The sequence below is a fragment of the Balaenoptera ricei genome, chromosome 14 (genome assembly GCF_028023285.1).
Source record: "Balaenoptera ricei isolate mBalRic1 chromosome 14, mBalRic1.hap2, whole genome shotgun sequence".
Lineage (NCBI taxonomy): Eukaryota > Metazoa > Chordata > Mammalia > Artiodactyla > Balaenopteridae > Balaenoptera > Balaenoptera ricei.
In genome coordinates this window covers 30,168,291-30,188,911 of record NC_082652.1, presented here as the reverse complement: position 1 = coordinate 30,188,911, position 20,621 = coordinate 30,168,291, and the positions used below count along the sequence as shown (strand labels likewise).

At 52.5% G+C, this 20,621-nt stretch overlaps 1 protein-coding gene and 1 long non-coding RNA gene across 3 annotated transcripts in view; both read left to right on the top strand.

Moving 5' to 3' along the window:
* APCDD1 (APC down-regulated 1) overlaps positions 1-17,823 on the top strand; it is a 30,766-nt gene extending 12,943 nt beyond the window's left edge. For both annotated transcript variants that reach the window (XM_059895579.1, XM_059895578.1), the window contains 3 exons: positions 3,163-3,694; positions 15,267-15,588; positions 16,745-17,823. In XM_059895579.1, coding sequence (XP_059751562.1) covers positions 3,163-3,694; positions 15,267-15,588; positions 16,745-17,196 — 1,306 coding nt within the window. In that variant the 3' untranslated portion in view covers positions 17,197-17,823. The remainder of the gene's footprint in view (positions 1-3,162; positions 3,695-15,266; positions 15,589-16,744) is intronic.
* On the top strand, positions 3,811-9,983 carry LOC132348213 (uncharacterized). The gene is made up of 2 exons (XR_009497382.1): positions 3,811-7,466; positions 8,512-9,983. It is a non-coding gene; the product is annotated as an uncharacterized LOC132348213 (long non-coding RNA).
* Positions 17,824-20,621: the final 2,798 nt, after the last annotated feature.

Genomic DNA, 20,621 nt, shown 5'->3' with positions numbered 1-20,621 from the left:
CAGGGCCCCTATTTTAGGACAGGGTGGGGTAGGAAGGGCTACCAAGAAGAGGACACTTGAGCTGAGATGTCCTTGGCTGTGCAAGACCAGGGAAGAGCTTTCCCTGTGGTAGGAGTGGCAGAGGCTGGACCCGAGAAGCAGGGACAGGAGCCCTTGTTTCGTGGGTGGGGAACAGCCCCAGGGAGGTCAAGAAGGAGGCGGGGCCAGCCCTCAGGGCCCCCCCTGCACGCCATGTCTCTGTGAGTTTGGCTTTTTTTTTTTTTTAAAAGGCTAATTTCTTTTTTTTTTAAATTTAATTAATTTATTTATTTTTGGCTGTGTTGGGTCTTCGTTTCTGTGCGAGGGCTTCTCTAGTTGCGGCGAGCTGGGGCCACTCTTTGTCGTGGTGTGCGGGCCTCTCACTGTCGCGGCCTCTCTTGTTGCGGAGCACAAGCTCCAAACGCGCAGGCTCAGTAGTTGTGGCTCACGGGCCTAGTTGCTCCGTGGCATGTGGGATCTTCCCAGACCAGGGCTCGAACCCGTGTCCCCTGCATTGGCAGGCAGACTCTCAACCACTGCGCCACCAGGGAAGCCCTGGCTTTTAATCTAAGAGAACTGGGACGTCATTGAAGAGATTTCAGCAAGGGCTGTGCTCAAACCTGATTCAGCTTGACTGCAGGGCGCTCTGGCTGCACGTGGGTGGTGGGAAGAGTGACTTGGGGACAACCAGGGTTCTTGGCCTCCTTAATCAATAGAAATTGATAAGAGGCCAGACAAGGAATTCAGGCCAGGCTTTATTGGGGCCCCTGCTGCAGCAAGGGGGAGCGAGAACAAACAACAGGTTCCCTTGCTTGCTTCCCAAGGAAGGGTGAGCTGGTTCCTTGTATGGGTTGAGGGTAGGGGCAGGTCCAGGGGTGGGGCCGGAGGCGTGGCTTAGGCGATCTGCCCACCCCTTGGTGGTATTGAGTGCAGGGGGCAGGTGCAGTACCCTGCTTTGCTCCTGACTCTTCAGAAGTGGCAGTTGGCTATTTGGTCTTTTCGTATCTTGTTATCCATAATTTGCCCCAACTGCGCATGCACGCAGTTATTTTTAGTCTCTTATAGTTTCTTTGTATTTTGTTGCCCGAGGAGACATGTGTCCAGGTGCAAGCACTGCAGCAAAAGGGTCCCAGGTCCCAGATTGTTTCAACTTGGGGATGACCTATTAAAAGACTCAACAGTTCCAGCTGGAGATGACCAAGGCCTGGGTGAGGGGCGTCGGGGGTGGGGCAATGGAGAAGTGAGTGGGCTTGAGCTTGGGACCAAATCAACAGATTCTCAAGCTGAGATGAAGTGTTAGAAGTCGGCGATCCTCCTGTCTGAACTACAACAGACGTGAATCGCTGCTCCCCCGGAAGGACTCCTCTGTCCCTGGGAAGGAACATGGGCTTCCTGTCCCTCCTGTGTCACAGAGACGGATGCTCAGAGCACCCCTGGCTGCTGTCTGGCGGTATCTGCGGTAGGTGACAGTCTCTACTAAGCTAATGGGACCCACTTCTAAGTGGCCCATTCATCAGTTTGTAAACTAATAGTAGTTTTGAGAACCACTGGCCTTTGGGATTTCAGCCCCACCGCTTGATTTCGCCACTCAGCTCAAACCAGAACTATTGTATCTAATAAGTTTATATATAAATAATAGACACAAGCAGGGTAAAAAGACCAAGACTGATAAGACTGAAGTCTCAATGTCACTGAGACTAGGAGCTGGCTAAAGGTGATGAGTGGACAGATTCTTGGCCCAATGCAAGGAAGGAAACCCCCTCATTTCCTGGTGTGGGCCGTGCTGCAGGTGTAAAAATTGATTACAGTTAGACCAGATGAGGAAGGTCCCATCCAGGTGTTTCTGGCCTAGGCATCCAGCCTTTACCCGATGCCACAGCAGAAAACATTTTGCAGACTTCCCTGGTGGCACAGTGGTTAAGAATCCGCCTGCCAATGCAGGGAACACGGGTTCGATCCCTGGTCCGGGAAGATCCCACATGTCGCGGAGCAACTAAGCCCGTGCGCCACAACTACTGAGCCTGCGCTCTAGAGCCCGCAAGCCACAACTGCTGAGCCCACGTGCCACAACTACTGAAGCCCGCACGCCTAGAGCCCGTGCTCCGCAACAAGAGAAGCCACCGCAATGAGAAACCCGCGCACCGCAACAAAGAGTAGCCCCCGCTTGCCGCAACTAGAGAAAGCCCGCGTGCAACAACGAAGATGCAACCAAAACTAAATAAATAAATTAAGTAATTATATTTTTAAAAGATATTAATATTAAAAAAAAGAGAAAACATTCTGCCACTGTTGGCAGCACAACCGAAGGAGCCCTACCTGCCTCTTTATTTTCTGCTAGAGGGAAAACTAATTTTGACTGGATGGGGTAAGGGATGAATTTTCAATGGCCTCCAAGGGGTGCCTCCCTGAGACTAGATTCCGTTCCAGGACGACAGACACCTGGCACCTGGCTGCTGTGGACACAGTCTAGACGACGGAAGTGGTCAGGACATCAACATCTCTAACAACACAGGGAGCATCTTTCCTAGGCCAGCCCCGCACCCTCCTTCCTCCTTCCCGCCTGGGAGTGAGGCCGAGGGGGTTGCTGAGGACGGCAGGTTCCTGCCCTTCTGTCTTGTCCATAAAGTGAAAGGAGGACAATCCCGGTGTAGAGCAACCGGGAGCACAGGTGCTGGGCCAGGCTTCCCCGGGCTCACATCTGGCTCCGATGCTGGCTGGTGAGGGGACCTTGGACACATTTCCTCAGCTCTTGTGCCTCAGTTTCCCCATCTGTAAAACAGGACAGTAATAATACCCACCCTTATAGCACAGGGAACTATACTCAGTATCTTGTAATAACCTATAATGGAAAAGAATCTGAAAAAGAACAAAACTGAATCACTCTGCTATATACCTGAAACATTGCAAATCAACTATACTTCAACAAAAAAAATAAATAAATAAAGAATAAAATGATCCTTGGGATGTAAATAAAAATAATAATAATAATAATACCCCCCACCCCCCAGCTCATAGGTTGCTGTGCGGATTCCGTGAACTGCCCGGAGTACCATCCTGTTATCATACCGTGATCTCCTCGCACTGTGATGTGCCTCCTCCTCGTGGCTTTGGGCTCACAAGCGTCTTCCTCCCCCTTTTCTGCAGCTGTGAGGTGCGGTCGGGCCCTGAGTTCATCACCAGGTCCTACCGGTTCTACCACAACAACACGTTCAAGGCCTACCAGTTCTACTACGGCGGCAACCGCTGCACCAGCCCCATCTACACGCTGGTGGTCCGCGGCAAGATCCGCCTGCGCCAGGCCTCCTGGATCATCCGCGGCGGCACCGAGGCTGACTACCAGCTGCACCGCGTGCAGGTCGTGTGCCACTCAGAGGCCGTGGCGGAGCGGCTTGGCCAGCTGGTCAACCACACGTGCCCTGGCTTTGTGCCCGCCAGGGGTCCCTGGGTGCAGGACGTGCCCTACGACCTGTGGCGGGAGGAGGGCGGCCGCGAGTGCACCCGGGCCGTGAACTTTGCCATGCACGAGCTGCAGCTGGTCCGCGTGGAGAAGCAGTACCTGCAGCACAACCTGGACCGCCTGGTGGAGGAGCTCTTCCTGGGTGACATCCACACTGACGCCTCCCAGAGGATGTTCTACAGGCCGTCCAGCTACCAGCCCCCGCTGCAGAATGCGAAGGTACCCCGCACCACCCTGCATAGCCCCTGGGAGGGGCGGGGCTCTGCATCATGGAGGGGCTGCTGGGGGGGATGGGGGATGGGAGGGCTGCAGGTTGGGTGGGGGGACACGTAGCCCAGTCAGGAGGCCCCGGGTGGGCCACGACCTTGCTCTGTGATGGGGCCTTGGTTTTCCTATTTGATGAGGGTGGTGGTCCTGGGACTGGTGGTGCAGAACAGCCTTGGTGGTCGTCCTCGAAAATTCCTAAGGCTCCCTTCTGCTCTGAGCCTCTGGGAACTTCTTCTGTGAGTCTAAGAGGAAAGCTTGCAGGAAACGTGGAGATGTTCTAACCCTACCTGGGAAGATGCCCAGCCCAGCAGGGATCCTGGCCCTGGGGGCGGGGGCAGGGACAGTGCTGCTGGCCTGGGGCTGTGGACCCTTAGAACCTCCTGTTCCGTCTCCACGACGACCCTGTGAGGCAGTGACGACCACCCTCTTAGCAGAAGAGGGGGCAGCTGAGGTGAAAGGGGTGGTCTCCTGCCCAAGGTCACCGGTTGGTGAGTTTCAGGGCTGGAACTTGCATCCAAACCTTTCCCCAGACCCCACTGGACTATTTCCCCAGATCCCACACTCTTCCCATTGGACTAAGTGAGAAATCACTGTGACCCGAGGGGAGGATGGAGGGGGCAGGAAACAATTAAAACCTTCTAATGTTCTTTTCTTAAATGATAGTCCCCGTAATTACACTTGGAATTCACCAGGCATTTCCTTCCCACGGGCTTAGAGTCCCTGTCTGCATGTAACAGGGTCATTTCCACCGCAGAAGCTGGGGAGGCAGGAAGGGGGCCTGGGGGGCAGCGGCTTTCTCCCCAGTGGCCCCCACCATCAGACCGGCTTTTCTGGAATCCTTTCTAGAACAGCAACTCTCCAGTTGCAGGGCTTGTCCAGCTTTTGTTTGGTGGTTTATTTGTTTTTAAAGCATCTGTTTTCTTCTCAGTCCTTGGAGCGCGCTCATGCTTGATGAGGGTACTGCTGGTACTGCCCCCTCCTGACCACTCGGTTGTCTTCTTTCTGTCTGTTACCGCGAGCTTGTGTCACGAAAGTCGCCTTTATGATGACTGTGGGGGGTCTGCCAGGAGGCCGAGCGGGTGGGGCGGCTTCCTCTGGATGCACATCTCGGGGACATCCCCTCCCCGTGCCGAGGGGACCCTGGGCTCCGCGCAGACCCCGGCCAGGTCCGCTGTGCTGTGCCCTGCGAGTTCTACAGGCACCAGGTGAGGCGGGGCTGCGAGGGAGAGGGCGGCCCTCCTGCCCCGGGGACCCCAGGTGTCCTTGCAGGGAGAGGGCGGGCAGTGGGCTCTGCCTGCTCCACAGCTAACGCAGAGGCACCAGGACGGGACTCTGCCTAGGAGGCACCAGGGCGAGGGCCCGGCTTCTGGGAAACGGAGGAACCGTCGAGGGACCTTTGCAGGTGGCCGCCTTATCCAGACGCTGCAGCTTAACGACACTTCTCTCCAAACTCCTGGTGTCAGGTGGCAGCGGGAACGGGATTTTCAGACGTGCATCTGGCTTTCTTTGAGCACAGTCGAGCCAACGTTCACATTATCTCCGGGAGTAAGGGTGTCGTGAGTGAAAACGGTCTGCAGCTCATCCAGAAACCCCCTGGGAGCCAGAGCCCTGACCCAGCCTGGCCTGAGCCTGTGGGAGGATCCTCCCAGGAGCAGGGCCTTCATCCCTGCTCACCTTCCAGCGAGGATGCTGGTGAGTAGGGTGGCCAGGGCCCAGGAAGGAGAGAGGAGGCTGGATGGAGGCCCCCTGCCCAGAGGAGGCAGCAGACAGCCTGGACCAGCCGGCTTCCACTCTGAACCTGACCTTGGGCTGTTGGTGCACGTTGTCGGGTCCAGACTCCGTTTCCTCACCTGCGGATGCCCACGTGGGCTTTTTGATCTCTTGAGCGCTCCTTAGGCCTGGAAAAGAAAGGAGTACCCACAACCGCCTTTCTCGTCTTACCTCCGTCTCTGCCCCTCCTCTCACTCCCATTTTCTCTTCCCTCCTCTGCAGGGGCAGTTGTGGGACCGTCTCCCAGATTCTTAAGAAGTAAATTCTTTAAACCCTAGGCTACAATCCCTCATTTAAGGAATATTAAGGGTGGAAAGAACCTTGGATCTTGGAGATTATCCAGGACACACTGTTAAGCTTTTTTTTTTTTTTTTAAAGGAAGGTACAGAATAGCATGAACAGTGTGATACCATGTGTAAAGCTAGTAATAAAAGAAGAAGGTAAGCTGATCAAGGAGCCAGTGTTTCTGCAGTGGAACAGTGATGGTCTCAGAGGAGGGGGACAGTGTGGCCGGGGGAAAGATACTCGTCACCGTGAACGTTTTTGTACCTGCTGCGATTTGTGCCGTGATCGTATACTACCCAAACTCCATCACCACACTCAAAACAGATTCCAAAAAGGCAGGATTCTGAGGCTCGGAGGAACGCTGTGGGCACAGATGAAGCCGGTGAAGGGGCTGGGCGGACGCAGGCCGGCGTCCAGGACCTGGCCTGCGCTCTCCCCTGAAGGCCGGCCCAGGTCCACGTGGCTCTGGGAGCTGAAAGGGCCCGTTCTTCTCCTGTTGTCCCTGGCATGTGCATCCTAGCCTGCAGTGAGCAAGTAGTCAGGAAGTTTTGAGATCCCTCCCCAGGCCGGCCAGGAGAAGGGATCAGCGGACTTGGCCGCTGGTGCCTTTCCAAAGCCCCAGGTGCTGCCTGCCCGCTGGGCTCCCACAGACCCGCCCACCAGCCCCCTGGGAAGGAGGAGGGCTGGGGGCACATCCGGACAGACCACAGGCCTCGCCCCCCACCTCTGAACCCTTCATCTTCCCTAATCGCCGGTCCGAAGAGACCTGGCTGAAAATTAGTTTAAATGCTAAGTTGAGTTTAAAACCACTAGTCTCAGCCCCTCTGGAAACGGGACACCATGTAAAAATAGAGATTTTAAATCAACTTGATTTTCTAAGCTTTATACAGCTTTGCTGTGAGGTTCAGAGCCCTTCGGCAAAAAAATGATGTTTGAAGAGAATCAGGTGAGCCGGGAGGATTCTTTCAGGATGAAGTTGTCTACTCTTCATTAAAAAAACAGGACCCCCTAAAATAACCCTGAAAGAAGATGCTGTGCTTGAATCGAGTTTAGCATCAGGGCAGCCCTTACCCTCTGCCTGGATTCCTGTGTGGTGGAGGCTTAGCCAGGTGCCCTCTTTCCTTGGCAGAATCAAAAGTAATTAAGAGCAAATGATTGCTGGGGTCATTGGAAATGCCAGGGCCTCAGGATCATACTTGCAAAGCAAGCAGAATTGGTCTTTTTCCAAAACCCTGCACTGATGAGGCCACAGGGTCGTAAATCAAAGGGCTTGCCTGCAAACCAGACCACTCTCCCCAAGCCACGTTTCTGAAATAGCCTGCCTGGAACGCTGATAGTGGGGCTGCCCGTCGGAGGCGGAAACACAGCAGAGTGTTTTGGGGGTGCCGGACCGCTGGGAGGAAGCAGGGGTACTCGTGTGCTTTCTCTCCTGAGTTCCCTGCAGGCCTCTGGACTGCGAGTAGTCATTTGTTTTTGAGGGAGCTTGTCTTCCCAAGCCTCCTCAGAGCATGTGAGCTACACAGATTTATGGTGACATCTGTGACATCCGAGGGACTTTGGACCGCGTGGCTGTGGACATCGGAGTTTCCGCCCAGCTCCAGGAGGCAGCTCTGCAGCAGGAAGGGGTCTCTCCTCAGGCATGTGGTTGGCGTGGCTCCCGGCGGGGTGGGTAAGTGGGTGTCACAGGTGCACGAGTAGAAGGATCCAGAAGCTCACGGAGGAATCACTGCCCCTGCTCTTTCGGTCAGTGCAGGGCAAAGAGAAGAGGGTTTTGCAGAGGTGATGGTAGTCAGAAGAGGTGGTAGAAGACCAGGGCATTCAAGGAGTCATGACCGAGACAGTGTCAGAAGCCCACCTTATGTTCAATCAGGATGCCCCTTACAGAAAACCGTGACCCTGCCCCCAGGGCCGGGTGTTCACTGCCAGGCCGCACGTGCCGCCCACAGGATGAAAAAAGAGCCGGCGTTGGGGGTCGGATGATGGGTTCTGGCCTCCGAAAGGCTTGCTCATGTGGACATTTTATTTGGGTCGAAATATGAAGAGTCACACGATTGCCACACTGCACAGCTACTGGCCTCTGCTGTGAGTGCAGAAACAGTTCATTATTTTTCTTGATTCCTGAGTGCAAGATTTTTATTTAAGGAGTCAGCAGACCAGGAAGTCGTTGTTGTCAGGGACAATGCAAGTGGTAAACATTTCATCCCTTAAAAGTCCAGGAAGCTGAGAGGACGGCGTGAACGCCTGGGCTGCAGGAAACCGACCATTGGAGAGTCTGGGTCAAGTCCTGTGTGCGGGGCATTGGCCGAGCACTGTGGGCAGAGGGCAGGGGAGAAGGGGGCCAAACGTGGGGTCCGCTGCCTTTACAGCCGATGTGATTATGAAGATGAGTCTCCTTCAACTCTTTAAATGCGTTTAAATTAATAGGAGGGGAAGAAGCAATCAAACAAGTAAAATTTAATCAGCATTTTCTTCTGAAACCATTCTTATAGTCATTTGTATTGAAGAACCATCTTCTTATGGTCCTTTTATCGAGCTCTGGGCTCTGTGCAAAGTGTGTATGTACAGGCAAGGTGGAGATGAAATTATCTTTTGTGTGATTTACAGGAAAGGCTTTTGGGAGCTCACATCTCAGAGTCTAAACTTCTTGGAAATCCCATTTCTAGAAAATGCAGTACTGCTCCCGGGCACCCACCGATGCTCCTTCTTCCCTCCAGGACGCAGTGTTCTGTCGGTTCCGCTCACGGAAGACCCGGCAGCCAAACGCAGGCCCTGAGGAACCGGCCGTGCCTCTCTCACCCTTTTCCGTCGTCCTTCCAGCCCGGGCCCCTCTGTGGTGGTTGCATCACAGCTACCGGGTTGCTGTGCAGAGTCCTTGTGAGGCTAAGTCCTTCTGTCCTCAACGCCTGCCACCTGCTCCTGGCAGGCGGTGACCAGGCTGAGGGGGTCCGAGCATTGCCGTGTGCATGTGGCATTGGCTGCCCCGGCCTGGCCAGACAGACTGCCAGCCTCCGGGTGTGGCCCTAAGGCTACAGTTACAGAGACCCAACCTGTGTGGCCACGGCCGTTTCCCCTACTTTCTTCTGAAAGAGGAATCATCACGGCTCCTTTGGGAGGTCAGAATGAGCCCGAGTCCACAACATCCTAGGATCCCAGCTCTGAAAGGCACCCCAAGAGGCCCCTCCCACAAGGCGGGCAGCGCTCACGGTTGTGATGAATGCTGGCTGCTCTGTTCATCTTGTTACGTATCCGAGGACAACTTTCTAACCATCCATCAGCCCCTGAGCCATGAACCTGTATCACACCTACTGCATTCTCCTAGGTGTCGTGGGACATAGGAAAACGGGAGGGCGCTGGTCTTGGCCTCAAATAGCTACCATGTCACGGAGAGGAGCCGGGAAGGATGTCCGCGTAGGAAGACCCACCGTAGGGCGCCTGCAGTTCAGTCACACGCGTGGTGAATGGCACTCGGGAAGACAGCTTTCAGCATCATCCTCGGCCATCCGTGGAGGTTTCTTCCTGAGAAACGTGACCCGGGGGAGCAGAACTCTAGGAGGGGGCATTTCATCCTCTATCCCCATTTCTCCTCCTCCTCAAACAAAACATTTAGCCCAAGAAATGTCTTATGCAGGCTGCTTCTCTAGTTGACTTATTCACGACAAGATCACGTCAAGTAACTTTTTCCATTCTGGGAAGATGCTGGGAAACAAGTGGATCCATCAGCAAATGCTGACGAACAAGCTCTCCAGAAATAAATGTTGGCAGGGAACAGGGCAAAGCCTAGAGAACTGTGTCAGTCATCAGCCAGAGCGGACCTTTTCAAGGGACCAGAGCCCTTGGTAGGGAGACGTGTGTTCCTTGCAGACCCCAGCCTAAGGGGCAGCCTGGGGCCAGAAGGGAGCGCTCGGCAAGCCCCACAGCCGAGTTCCGTCCCAGATCCCTCTGAGCCATGTCATTCTCTCTCTCTGTGCTTTGATGGCCTCATCTGTGACGTGTACTGTGGTCTCTTTGGGAGACTGAGAAGCGTAAGGAGATGATGTACTTGAACTTCCCCGGCATCAAACGCCCTGTACATGCAAACTGTGTTATTTAACTGTTCCCAGGGCCGGGCCAGGATCAGGAAGCACAGTGGGAAAACCCCCCTCTGCCTAGGACATTGCTCGCTGATAAAATGTGATGTTACATTTTCGTTTTTAGAATAAGCTTGATTTCTTTCTTAAGAGATTAATGGTATAGGGATGCCCCCCCAACCCCCGCCCAGGAATGAAAGCTTTTTATAGTTGGTGTAAAGAATAGCAGCAAGGAACACGTTCTGGTCCCTTGGCTCTAGCCCTCAGCTTCTGTGTGCACAGGAACCCTGACATTAAAATAGCCTGTCTGAGATGCGAGGGAGGGAGTGATGTGAAGCCTAACGGGAGAGCCTGGGAAAGACAGCTTCTCAGATGAGACTCATGGATCAGAGCATGGACCAAACAAAGAGTAACTTCATGAAGCAAATGAGATTTCATGGTACAAATCACTCTTCATGTTGAAAAACTCTTCCCCTTTAGTCATTGTGAATGGCCGCTATTTAAGAAAAGCATCTTGGAAAAGAGAAACTTTAGAGCCGGTACGATATCTAGGCCTTAATTTCTGCTTCTCCATGGTTGTTCCTGTAGGTCTTTTGGATTTTATTCAAGCCAAGGATAGTGGTAATTAAGAGCACAAATCAGATTTTAAAAATATCTGTCCACAAAACAGAAAGGTGTTCCCTTTATCCGACCTTGGCTGAAACTGTCCCCTTGTTGACAGCATCCACAGAGAGGCCAAAACTCCCACACTCATGTAAGACATCTTTGGTTTCTTAATGCCAGCTAAAGAGTTGGTTAAAACGGTAACTAGTCAACTCAACAACAACAATAAAAAGCAACCCGATTAAAAAATGGGCAAAGGACTTGAATAGACATTTCTCCAAAGAAGATGTACAAATAGCCCATAAGCACATGAAAAGATGCTCAACATTTCTAATCATGAGGGAAATGCAAATCAAAACTACGGTGAGATAGCACATCACACATATTAGGATGGCTGTTATCAAAAAAAAAAAAAAGAGAGAAAATAACAACTGCTGGTGAGGGTGTAGAGAAATTGGAACCGTCGTGCTTTGCTGGTGAGAATGTACAATGGTGCAGCTGCTGTGGAAAACAATATGGCAGATTCTCAAAAAAGATTGAACATAGAATCACCATATAATCCAGCAATTCCACTTCTAGGTATATACCCAAAAGAATTGAAAGCATGTTCTCAAATAGATTGGACACCCGTGTTCATGGCAGCATTATTCACAATAGCCAAAAAGTGAAAGCAACCCAGGTGTCCATTGACAGATGAATGGGTAAACAAAATGTGGTCCATCCATACCATGGAATACTATTCAGCCTTAAAAAGGAGGGAAATTCTGACACATGCTACAACATGAATGAACCTTGAGGACATTATGTTAAGTGAAATAGCCAGTTATAAGAAGGACAAATACTGTATGATCCCACTTATATGCGGGACCTCGAGTCGTCAGATCCATAGACACAGAAAGTAGGATGGTGGTTGTCAAGGGCTATGATGGGGGGTGGGATGGAGTGTTGTATTTAATGGGGACAGAGTTTCAATTGGGGAAGATGAAAAAGTTCTGGAGATGATGGTGGGGATGGTTGCACGACAGTGTGAATTACTTAGATGGGAAGTTTTATGTTATGTATGTTTGACCACAATGAAGTAAAGTAGCTAGTTCAGGAATTTGGTAAGACCGATACCCAAGGGGCAACTTCCTCCCACTCCTTCCCAACCGATGGGTGACAAGCTTCCCTGAAACTACCTGGCCTGCCTTTCTCTGCTGCCGACCAGAAACGCCTCAGCCAGGACCATCTCTCGCCTGAAGGACCACAGCCCAGCCAGATGCTCATCTCGGAGCTCAGGACCCGTGCCCTGTCGTTCTTAAAGAAAAACACCAAACGCCAGCGTGTTGGGCATGGAACATCCTGGGCCCCACGTTGGTGGCCCCTCCCCTCCGAGCCAGTTCCTTTTCTTAAGAGCAGTTGATCCCTGGTGTCGTCCGAGCAGTGGCTCTTGCAAGAACTGAGACCCCTTGTTCCTGCCCCGCCTGCTCAATCTAAGAAGCTTTCTGGGCACTTCCTGAATGATATTGGTATTTGAGGAAACAAACAAATCTTTTCAGGGATTGAGACTCATGTCTTCCTAGAATGACCAGAAATGAAGTGGTCACAACTGATGTTTTTAAATTCCCAAATCACAGATAGCAAACCGAGTGGTGGGGAACAGGAAGAAGGGGTTGGAGGCTGGGTCGGCGTGTAGGGACCTGCAGTGCACGTGGGCTGCATAGGATCTGCTCAGTGAGCGGGTATTGGGGAAGGGCGGTCAGCAAGGTTCCAGCTGGCGAGCTCCCAGTGGAGTAGCTGAGCCATCGCTCCTCGTGGGTGTTTTGGAAGCTGCCTGGCATGTGTTCTCAGAGGGTCCTCTCTCTTTCCAGGGCCGCCTTCTGCACCACTCAGTGTGCTGGCTAACGGGTACCAGCACCAGATTTCCCCCCTCCCCCGTCCTGTCTGTGAAATCTCAGAGGCTTGAGTCTGAGTACAGGGCTGGTCTCACACAGACCATGTGGGGCTGGGGCACGGGAGCAGGGGCAGCAGGTACAGTTTGATCAAGGTGCTGATCATGATAACGCTTGTTAGCCATTAAGGAAGGGGCTACTTCCTGGGTGCGGGAGTTAATATGATGTTACAGAAATCATATTAACTTTCCATCCCAGACTTTGAGTAAAAACCCCCTTTTGGGGTAAAAAAATTGGAACCTTCGCTTCTTAGTAGTTTACAAGAATATACATAGTGGCAAAATTACTGAATTCAGTGATGCTTTCTTTTAACTAAATTTGTGTCTTTTTCACCCTGTCATGCGTTTGAAAGATAGTGGCGCATATAGCAGGAGATGTGCCGTTTGTTTGGTCTTCCCACCAAGTGCCGTGCACGCATGCAACCCCACGCCGAGAAACTTCTCCTCGTAGTGGTTCTGGGAGCCCAGAGTGGGACCCGCCTTAGTCTAATCCTCATTTCTTATGGCATTTAGGCAGGTGTAACAGTGCTCATTTTATGCATGGGGACATTGAAACGGAGAGATCAGTAACTTGCCCAGGGTCCCCAGCTGCAGTCGCTGGCCCGTGGATCTCCTGCCAAGGCCGGAACCATCTCTTTCTGTGCAGCTTAAGTGCAGGCCTCGTGGGCTGTGTGCACGTGTCCTTCCTGCCCGTTTCCTTGCTGTAGCTTGCAGACGGCTCACTGCTGACCACAGGCTACAGGGCACTTTCTCCCGTGTGTCTCAGAGGCCTTGGTAGGAAACCGTAGGCCCACAGACGCATGGGCCCCGGGACAGCGAGGCCTCTGCACTGCCTGTTTGATCTCATTGTCCGCAGGCCCCAAGCAAACCTCCTCTCCCGTAAATGACAACTCCAGGCTCAGCTGATGAGCACAGGGACCTTCAGCGGGCGCTGAGCTGTCCTGGGAGGAGAGTGTGGAAGGGGCGGCTGGGGAGCCCTGGTCCCCTGCAATTCCCACCTACTCTCCCAGGCAACCCAGCCTTCAACCAAAGAACTGCCGCAGCCCCGCGTGGAGTCAGTGCCGGGGATGGAAAGGCCTGGTGGTTTGGATTTCTGCCCAGAAAACAAGTGCCTGCCTGCCCAAGTGGCCACCTGTCAGTCCCTGTCCACAGGCCAGGAGTTGCTGGACCAGAAGCTGCTGCACGGTGGGCCCCGGGCAGGGGGCAGGGACAGTGTCGCCCTCCTGCCACAACACCGGGCACATTCACGTGGGCCTCTAGCGTGGCTGGTGTCTGGCAGCCCAGGAGGCTTTACAGACCTGCGTGGGAGGGAGAGTACTGAAGAGGATTCCCCATCCGGGGAGGCAGCCCTGGCCCTTGGGCCTCCGGTGACTTGGGTCCAACAGCGGATGGCAGTCTGTCTGGTCAAGGAGCTGGCTCCTATGTCTCCAGACCTTGGCTTTTTGTGTGAGCCCTGAGCCCTCCAGGCAAACAGCATCTACGTGGCTGACGGTCGGGCCCTCCTACTCTACTCGGAGGAGGTTTCCTAAGTGGCAACCCTAGACAGCCCTTGTGCCAGGTCCATGTTGGTGCTATAAGCAGGCCCGGCCAGAGAGGCACTCCCGAAAGACGGGGCGGCCACTCTCTTGCACTGATTAAATGGCGTGAAGCTATAAAGCAGGAAGCATTCAGAGCCCATAAACCATCCAGACCTCAGGCCAGCAGACGCAGGTAGGGACAGGAGTGCCCACGGCCTCTCCGGGCCTCTGCTTTTGCCTCCTTTGGGGCTGTGTCCTTCATGCCTCCTTCATGGGGACCTCTGCCCTCACTACACAGCGCCCTGTGTCACCCACGGCGACTGGAGCGCTGTCCTTTTTTGTGTGTGTGTGTCTCATAATTATATTTAATGGAAGAATCTAGTTGTAAAATACGCGTCACATAAAATTTACCATCTTAGCCATGTTTAGGTGTCAGTTCAGTGACATCAAGGACATTCACATTGTCATATGATCTTCATCTCCATCCGGCCACGAACTCCCCACCCCAGCCCCTGGTAACTCTATTCTGCTTTCTGTCTCCATGGATTTGATGACTTGAGGTCCCTCCTATAAGTGGGATCGCACAGAATTTGTCCTTCTGTGACCGGCTGATTTCACTCAGCATGATGCCCTCACGGTTCATCCTTGTAACGACATGCGTGTGTCAGGATTCCCGTCCTTTTTTAAGGCTGAATCATAGTCATTGTGTGTCTAGACCACGTTTTGTTTATCCATTCAGCCATTGATGTACATCGTGTTGTTTCCATTTTTAGGTTATTGCAAATCGTGCTGCTATGAACGTGGGTGAACAAATACCTCTTTGAGACCCTGATTTCAGTTCTTTGGGGTATAAACCAGAAGTGGGGTTGCTGGGTCCTAAGGTGATCCTTTTTTCCACAGCAGCTGCACCCCTTTATGTTGCTACCGGCGGTGCACGAGAGTTCCAGTTTCTCCACGGCCCCACCAATGCTCTCATTTTTTGCTCGTTCTGATAGTAGCTATCCTAATTAGGGTGAGGTGATGCCAGCTTTTCTTTTTGAAATCAAGTGTCCAGGGCACATGGTCTGAAAATGTAACAGGATCCTAAAGGGGGTCCAGATCACAGCTGAAGTATTTAGGCAAGGCTCTACCGTTAGCCAAACACACTTACGTACTTGTGAGCACACGCAGGCACACACACCCTGTCTGCGGCTCCAGTTGCCCCTGGGGTACCCAGGTTACAGGTGGCGGTGCCTCAGGGGCTGTCGGCGCCTGTGCCGTGAGCCCCGTCAAAGGCAGCGCGTGCGCACTGCTCTCATGGAGACTTTTTTTTTTTTTTCTTCCCCCGCCCCGTGTTTGTGTTTTGGCTCCAGAACCACGACCACGCCTGCATCGCCTGCCGCATCATCCACCGGTCGGATGAGCACCGGCCGCCCCTGCTGCCCCCCAAGGCGGACCTGACGGTGGGCCTGCACGGCGAGTGGGTGAGCCAGCGGTGCGAGGTGCGGCCCGAGGTCCTCTTCCTCACGCGCCACTTCATCTTCCACGACAACAACCACACCTGGGAGGGGCACTACTACCACTACTCCGACCCCGTGTGCAAGCATCCCACCTTCACCATCTACGCCAAGGGCCGCTACAGCCGCGGCGTGCACTCGGCCAGGGTCATGGGCGGCACGGAGTTTGTGTTCAAAGGTAGGGCTCCTGCCCCACGCCCCACACCCCGAGGTCACGGCAGCAGTCTGGGGACGTGTTTGTGGAGGCGGAGCCAGGGGCAAAGGGCATCTTCTCTGCTACGGATGTTGGGGAGTGGACTGCCTGCCTGCATCATTCTCTGCAGCCTCGGAGCTGGCGTTAGTGACGCCCAGGTGCTCAGAGTGTGCCCGTCGTGCCCTTGAGAAGATGCCACGTGCTTACAGGTGGGCGGGCGGTATGCCTAGTGATCACCTAAGTAAGGCAGGTAAAGGGTGACATTCTCCAGGCTGCAAGGCTGTGAGCAAGGGGTGGGGGGGCCTTGTGATCTCTATTTCTAGACTGTTTTTAAGCTTGTGCATCTTTTTAGGAAGGTGTCAACCCTGTCATGGACAAATAAGAGGGCTGGCCTACATCCCCCTCCCAGGATAGCATGCTGTGATTCAGTCCATTTAATATGAAGTATTTCTGCCAACCCAGATAAACCCTGGGGCATTTTACTGCCCCCCTCCCACCTTAGGGAGGAAGATTGGCTCTAGGGACAATGGGCCTTTGGTAGCTGTAGCCCAGAGAACAACCGTCTGGATCTGAGTCCCCTCCAAAGCTCTCATGTGTACACAGAATATGGGCCCCCGGGAGAGCCTCAGAAGCGGTCCTCTACAAGGGCTGGGATTTCCATTGAAGAGATTTGAGCATATTTTTCTTGCTTGCAACCTAATTTATTTTAGTTGCCTGATTTACGGACCAGTATAGACTGCTCACTAATATAGGTGTCTGACACCAAAACTATTTAAAAACCTCAAAACCTATTCATAAAAACAATGCCAGTTTTTGTTGAATACTGTGTCCATCCCAAAAAGTAGTGTCCGCAGAGACCACTCCTTGGGGACAGTCTGACTTCACAGGAACAGGCTTGGTCAGTTGTAGTCTGGGCTCAGCATTTACTGCCAGATGGGCTGGACTTTTCCTAGTGGTGCCTTCAGGGTGCTTGGTGTGGCCACCGGTCACGTCCAGACATGGAACCTTTTCCATCTGAGCGTCTTTTCTGTGGGCTGTGGTTTGGTGGGTTGGTCTGCAGGGTGGGTTTGAGAGCAGAAGCCTGTGAGGCTTGGTGCCCCCAGCATCCTTGAGTCACGGAGCTGTCCTGTGTCCTTGGCAGTGAACCACATGAAGGTCACCCCCATGGACGCAGCCACTGCCTCGCTCCTCAATGTCTTCAACGGGAACGAGTGCGGGGCCGAGGGCTCCTGGCAGGTGGGTGTCCAGCAGGACGTGACCCACACCAATGGCTGTGTGGCACTGGGCATCAAACTACCTCACACGGAATACGAGATCTTCAAGATGGAGCAGGATGCCCGCGGCCGCTACCTGCTCTTCAATGGCCAGAGGCCCAGCGACGGCTCCAGCCCGGACAGGCCTGAGAAGAGAGCCACATCCTACCAGATGCCCTTGGTCCAGTGCGCCTCCTCGGCGCCCAGGGCTGAGGACTTCTCTGAGGACTCCGGGGGGCATCAGCACCGGAGCCGGGCACCCGGGAGAGGCCCATGTCCCCTGCTGCTGGCCGGGCTCGCTGGCCTTTGGACTCTGCAGCCCTGGCACAGTCTTGGATAGAAGCGCTTACAGAGTTTGATTTTTCCAAACCAGGATGCCTTACAATTTACAGATTTTCTTTACAAAAAGAAAAGACACTTCTTCCTCGGATGCACTTGAGCGGCTGAGAACAGTCCTCCTCCCCGCCTGGCCCCCGCCCGCCCGGCCTGAGTCATGAGCTGTTTGAAGTTTTGGCTTTGAACTCCATCCAGTCGGATCCCGGGCCTGGGCGTCCTCACCATATAATTGCACTTTAAGACCGCAGAGAGTTTCAGGCAAGCGTGTTGGCGGAGGGAGCAGAGTGAGAGCTCCATCTTCTTCTTTTCTTCCTCTTCATTATTATTGCATTTCGGGGGGGAACTTAGGAGAAACACATATCCAGCTTCAGCTTTTCCTGCTGCTTCACTGCGGTTGCTTTCTGCTCCTTTGAGCCTGTTTCACTCTCCGAGTTTTCCAACCTGGAATGCAGTGCAGAGTTGGTTTGGGACTGCGATCCAGACACGTTTGATTAAATAAAGAAGAGACAGGGGTGCAGGAAAAGACACTGGTGTAACGGAACCACCTTGACAGCTTTATGCAAAAAGAGAGCAGATCCACACATTCAAATGTTGAAAAGTATCTGTAATTAAAGTTTCAGAGTCATTTAAACGTTGGTTGTTTTAACTTGTTGGGAGATGTTGGTGCTGGTCTCTGGGTGGCTGCAGGACGCACGCTGCTCTTACCTGCCCGGGGGACAGGGTGTGGAGTACGTGTCAGATGGAGGCGGTCCCGCTACCGACGGACAGGGGCAGCAGTGCAGGTAGGGTGACAGTGCGTGATGGTGACCCGAGTGACGCAGTGCCCATTCAGTCTGACCTCATCTCCATGGGACCCCATCCCGGCTCACGTCGTGTCTGGAGCTTCACTCTGCCATCTCTGTCATTTCAAAGACCAAGACTCAGAGGCCACGCGTGGGCACCATGGGCCTGGCTGTGCAGAGAAGGCGGTGGGGGGATCCTAGCTGGGTGCCCCACGAGACCATCCACCCTCCTCACGGGACGGGCCGGCCCGACCCGGCTCTGTCACTGCAGAGGGTCTCAGGGCACCTTCTACAGAGTCTGTGAGGGTGCATGAGTCACGTCTGCATGTCACTTTGGATTATTACGAATGGTGGGCTCAGGACGCCAAAGGTGGTTGCCAGGGGAGACCGATGGAGGGAAATGGTGAGTAACCGACAGAAAGCCTGGACATAACTAAAAACCAGCGTGGAAACCACGGTCAAGGTCTAGAGTCACACCTATATTTAAGAGTTACCTTTACGAGATGCTGTGATGTTAAGTTATAAGTGGGGCGTGGAGGACCACAGTGCTTTATCTCTAGATGATATTTTACGTTGTGGTTGAGGGGGTTTATTCAAATGAAAGTACTAACTTAATGTCTGCCAAGTTTAATAAACAGAGATGTCAAAAATGCTCCCACAATACACATTTTACCTGTGGATCTATTTAATTAATACTAATACTATCTTTAAAGAATATAATAAAATTATGTAAAAAGCGATGTTCACTGCTAGAGAATACTTCAGTGATTTACCATAAAAATGATAGGTTTATAGCCACATAATTCACAGCCACTCACCTGGACTTAGGTAGTCACATTGTTTAAACCTACACTCCATATATGTATACACACACATAGATACATATACCCAAATATATAGGTGTTAACGTGTATACAGTGTGTGACTATATGTATATGTGTCTTAGGGATGACATGAAATTCACTTTTTGATCCACTACAGATCACGACAGAGCATGACCAGTATAGTTTATTCACAAATTATTGTCAATTGGATTTATGCCTGTTGCTTACCATCTCACCCACATACATCACATCCTAAAACTAAACTGCCTGTGTAGCCTATGAAGATCGTCATTTTAAGTGGTTTCCCATCACCCTGAAGAAACATAATGACCAATCTTTAAGGTTTGAGAGTTGGAAATTTTAACTCAAGACCAAGATGCTATCTCTGAGGAAGGAATGGCTGACTCTAGAATATTCCATAACAAGCAGAAAATACTCCATGACAGGCACTCGGGCCCTGGCAAGTCTACCCTTAAGTTAGAAGTGGGTGGTTCCTGTAACTGCGAGATTTGGGGGAGGTAGGGAGTGAATACAGGACAACTCTCCTAGGTGTCGCTGGCCTCTGGGGACTAGACTTCTCGTCCCTGGAAGCAAGCTGGTCAGGCACAGGGTCAGAAAGTTGAACCTTGGGCAACGATGCAATTTGGTTGTGATCTAGGCTTCAGACTCTATAAAATCCAGTTGACCCTGGACTCAGGAAGGAGTTTCCTAGGGTCCCAGTGTCTCCTGTACAGAACAAAGGGAGTTTGTTCAGACAGGACAAGCCCGGCCGTCTGTCCTAGAGGAACATCACCCATCACGTCCAGCATCTGGCACTGCCGCGCACCGTCCATCCTAAGTAGTCCGTCTCCAGGTTCCCGTGCTGTGCAGCCCGCCAGGGTGACTCTCTGCGCTGCTCAACACGAAGGATCCCTGTTAGAGGAGCTGGCAGCCCAGGGCATCCTTGATGGGGCCTCATACCCACACCTGATGGAAACAACTTGAGTGTAAGAGTCCTGTGGTTCCTGGTTGAAGGAAAAGCTTTACGATAGTAAGAGTGCTGTTCTCTAGTCCACCAACTCTTTAAATATATTCTTGAAAACAAAGATGGTGTTCACAGCCATCCACACAAACATCACGATGTTTTATTTTAAATGGTACATCCCGTCCCTGTAACACATACTGGGTCCCTGGCAGTGGACTACAGAAGCCAACAGACAGCATGTTATTAGGCATTTCAGGACACGGTCCTCAAAGGGAGAGGCTGGACCACCTGAGGTGGGGCGGGGGAGAAGGGTGGTGGGTGGGACAGGGAGAGCAGGTCCTCTCTTTTCTCCCCCGCACAGACTTTTCTGGCCTTTTTGAGACATCCGAGGGTTCATGAACCCAAACATCCTTCATTAGGATACAACTGCATCAAGAGCAAATAAAGGCAGCTGGATAATAAATGTTTCCCACTGATTTCTAGTTTCTGGAGAAAATGCATAAGCATTCTTTTCAGACCAGTAGGAGAATCACATGTCCTAAAATACAAATTGAGTTATTCACATCCCTATGATGATCCAAGAGTGTTTCTGGCTCACAGGGTAGACAATTGCTGATGTATCTGGAGCCCCTGTTTTATCACAACCCCATTTCTTTGGTGTCATTAGGCAGAATTAACACTATCACAAGGAAGAATATTGGCAAAGTCATGACCTCCAACTTCTCATTGGCTAAGAAGTGATGGAGCCGACACTTAATACGGCAACATCCCTGTGGGGAAGACTGAACTGACACCTAGCTGTCAGCCACGGGTGTGAGGCCGGACAAATACATCTTCTTTACTCAAGCTCACTGCCCAC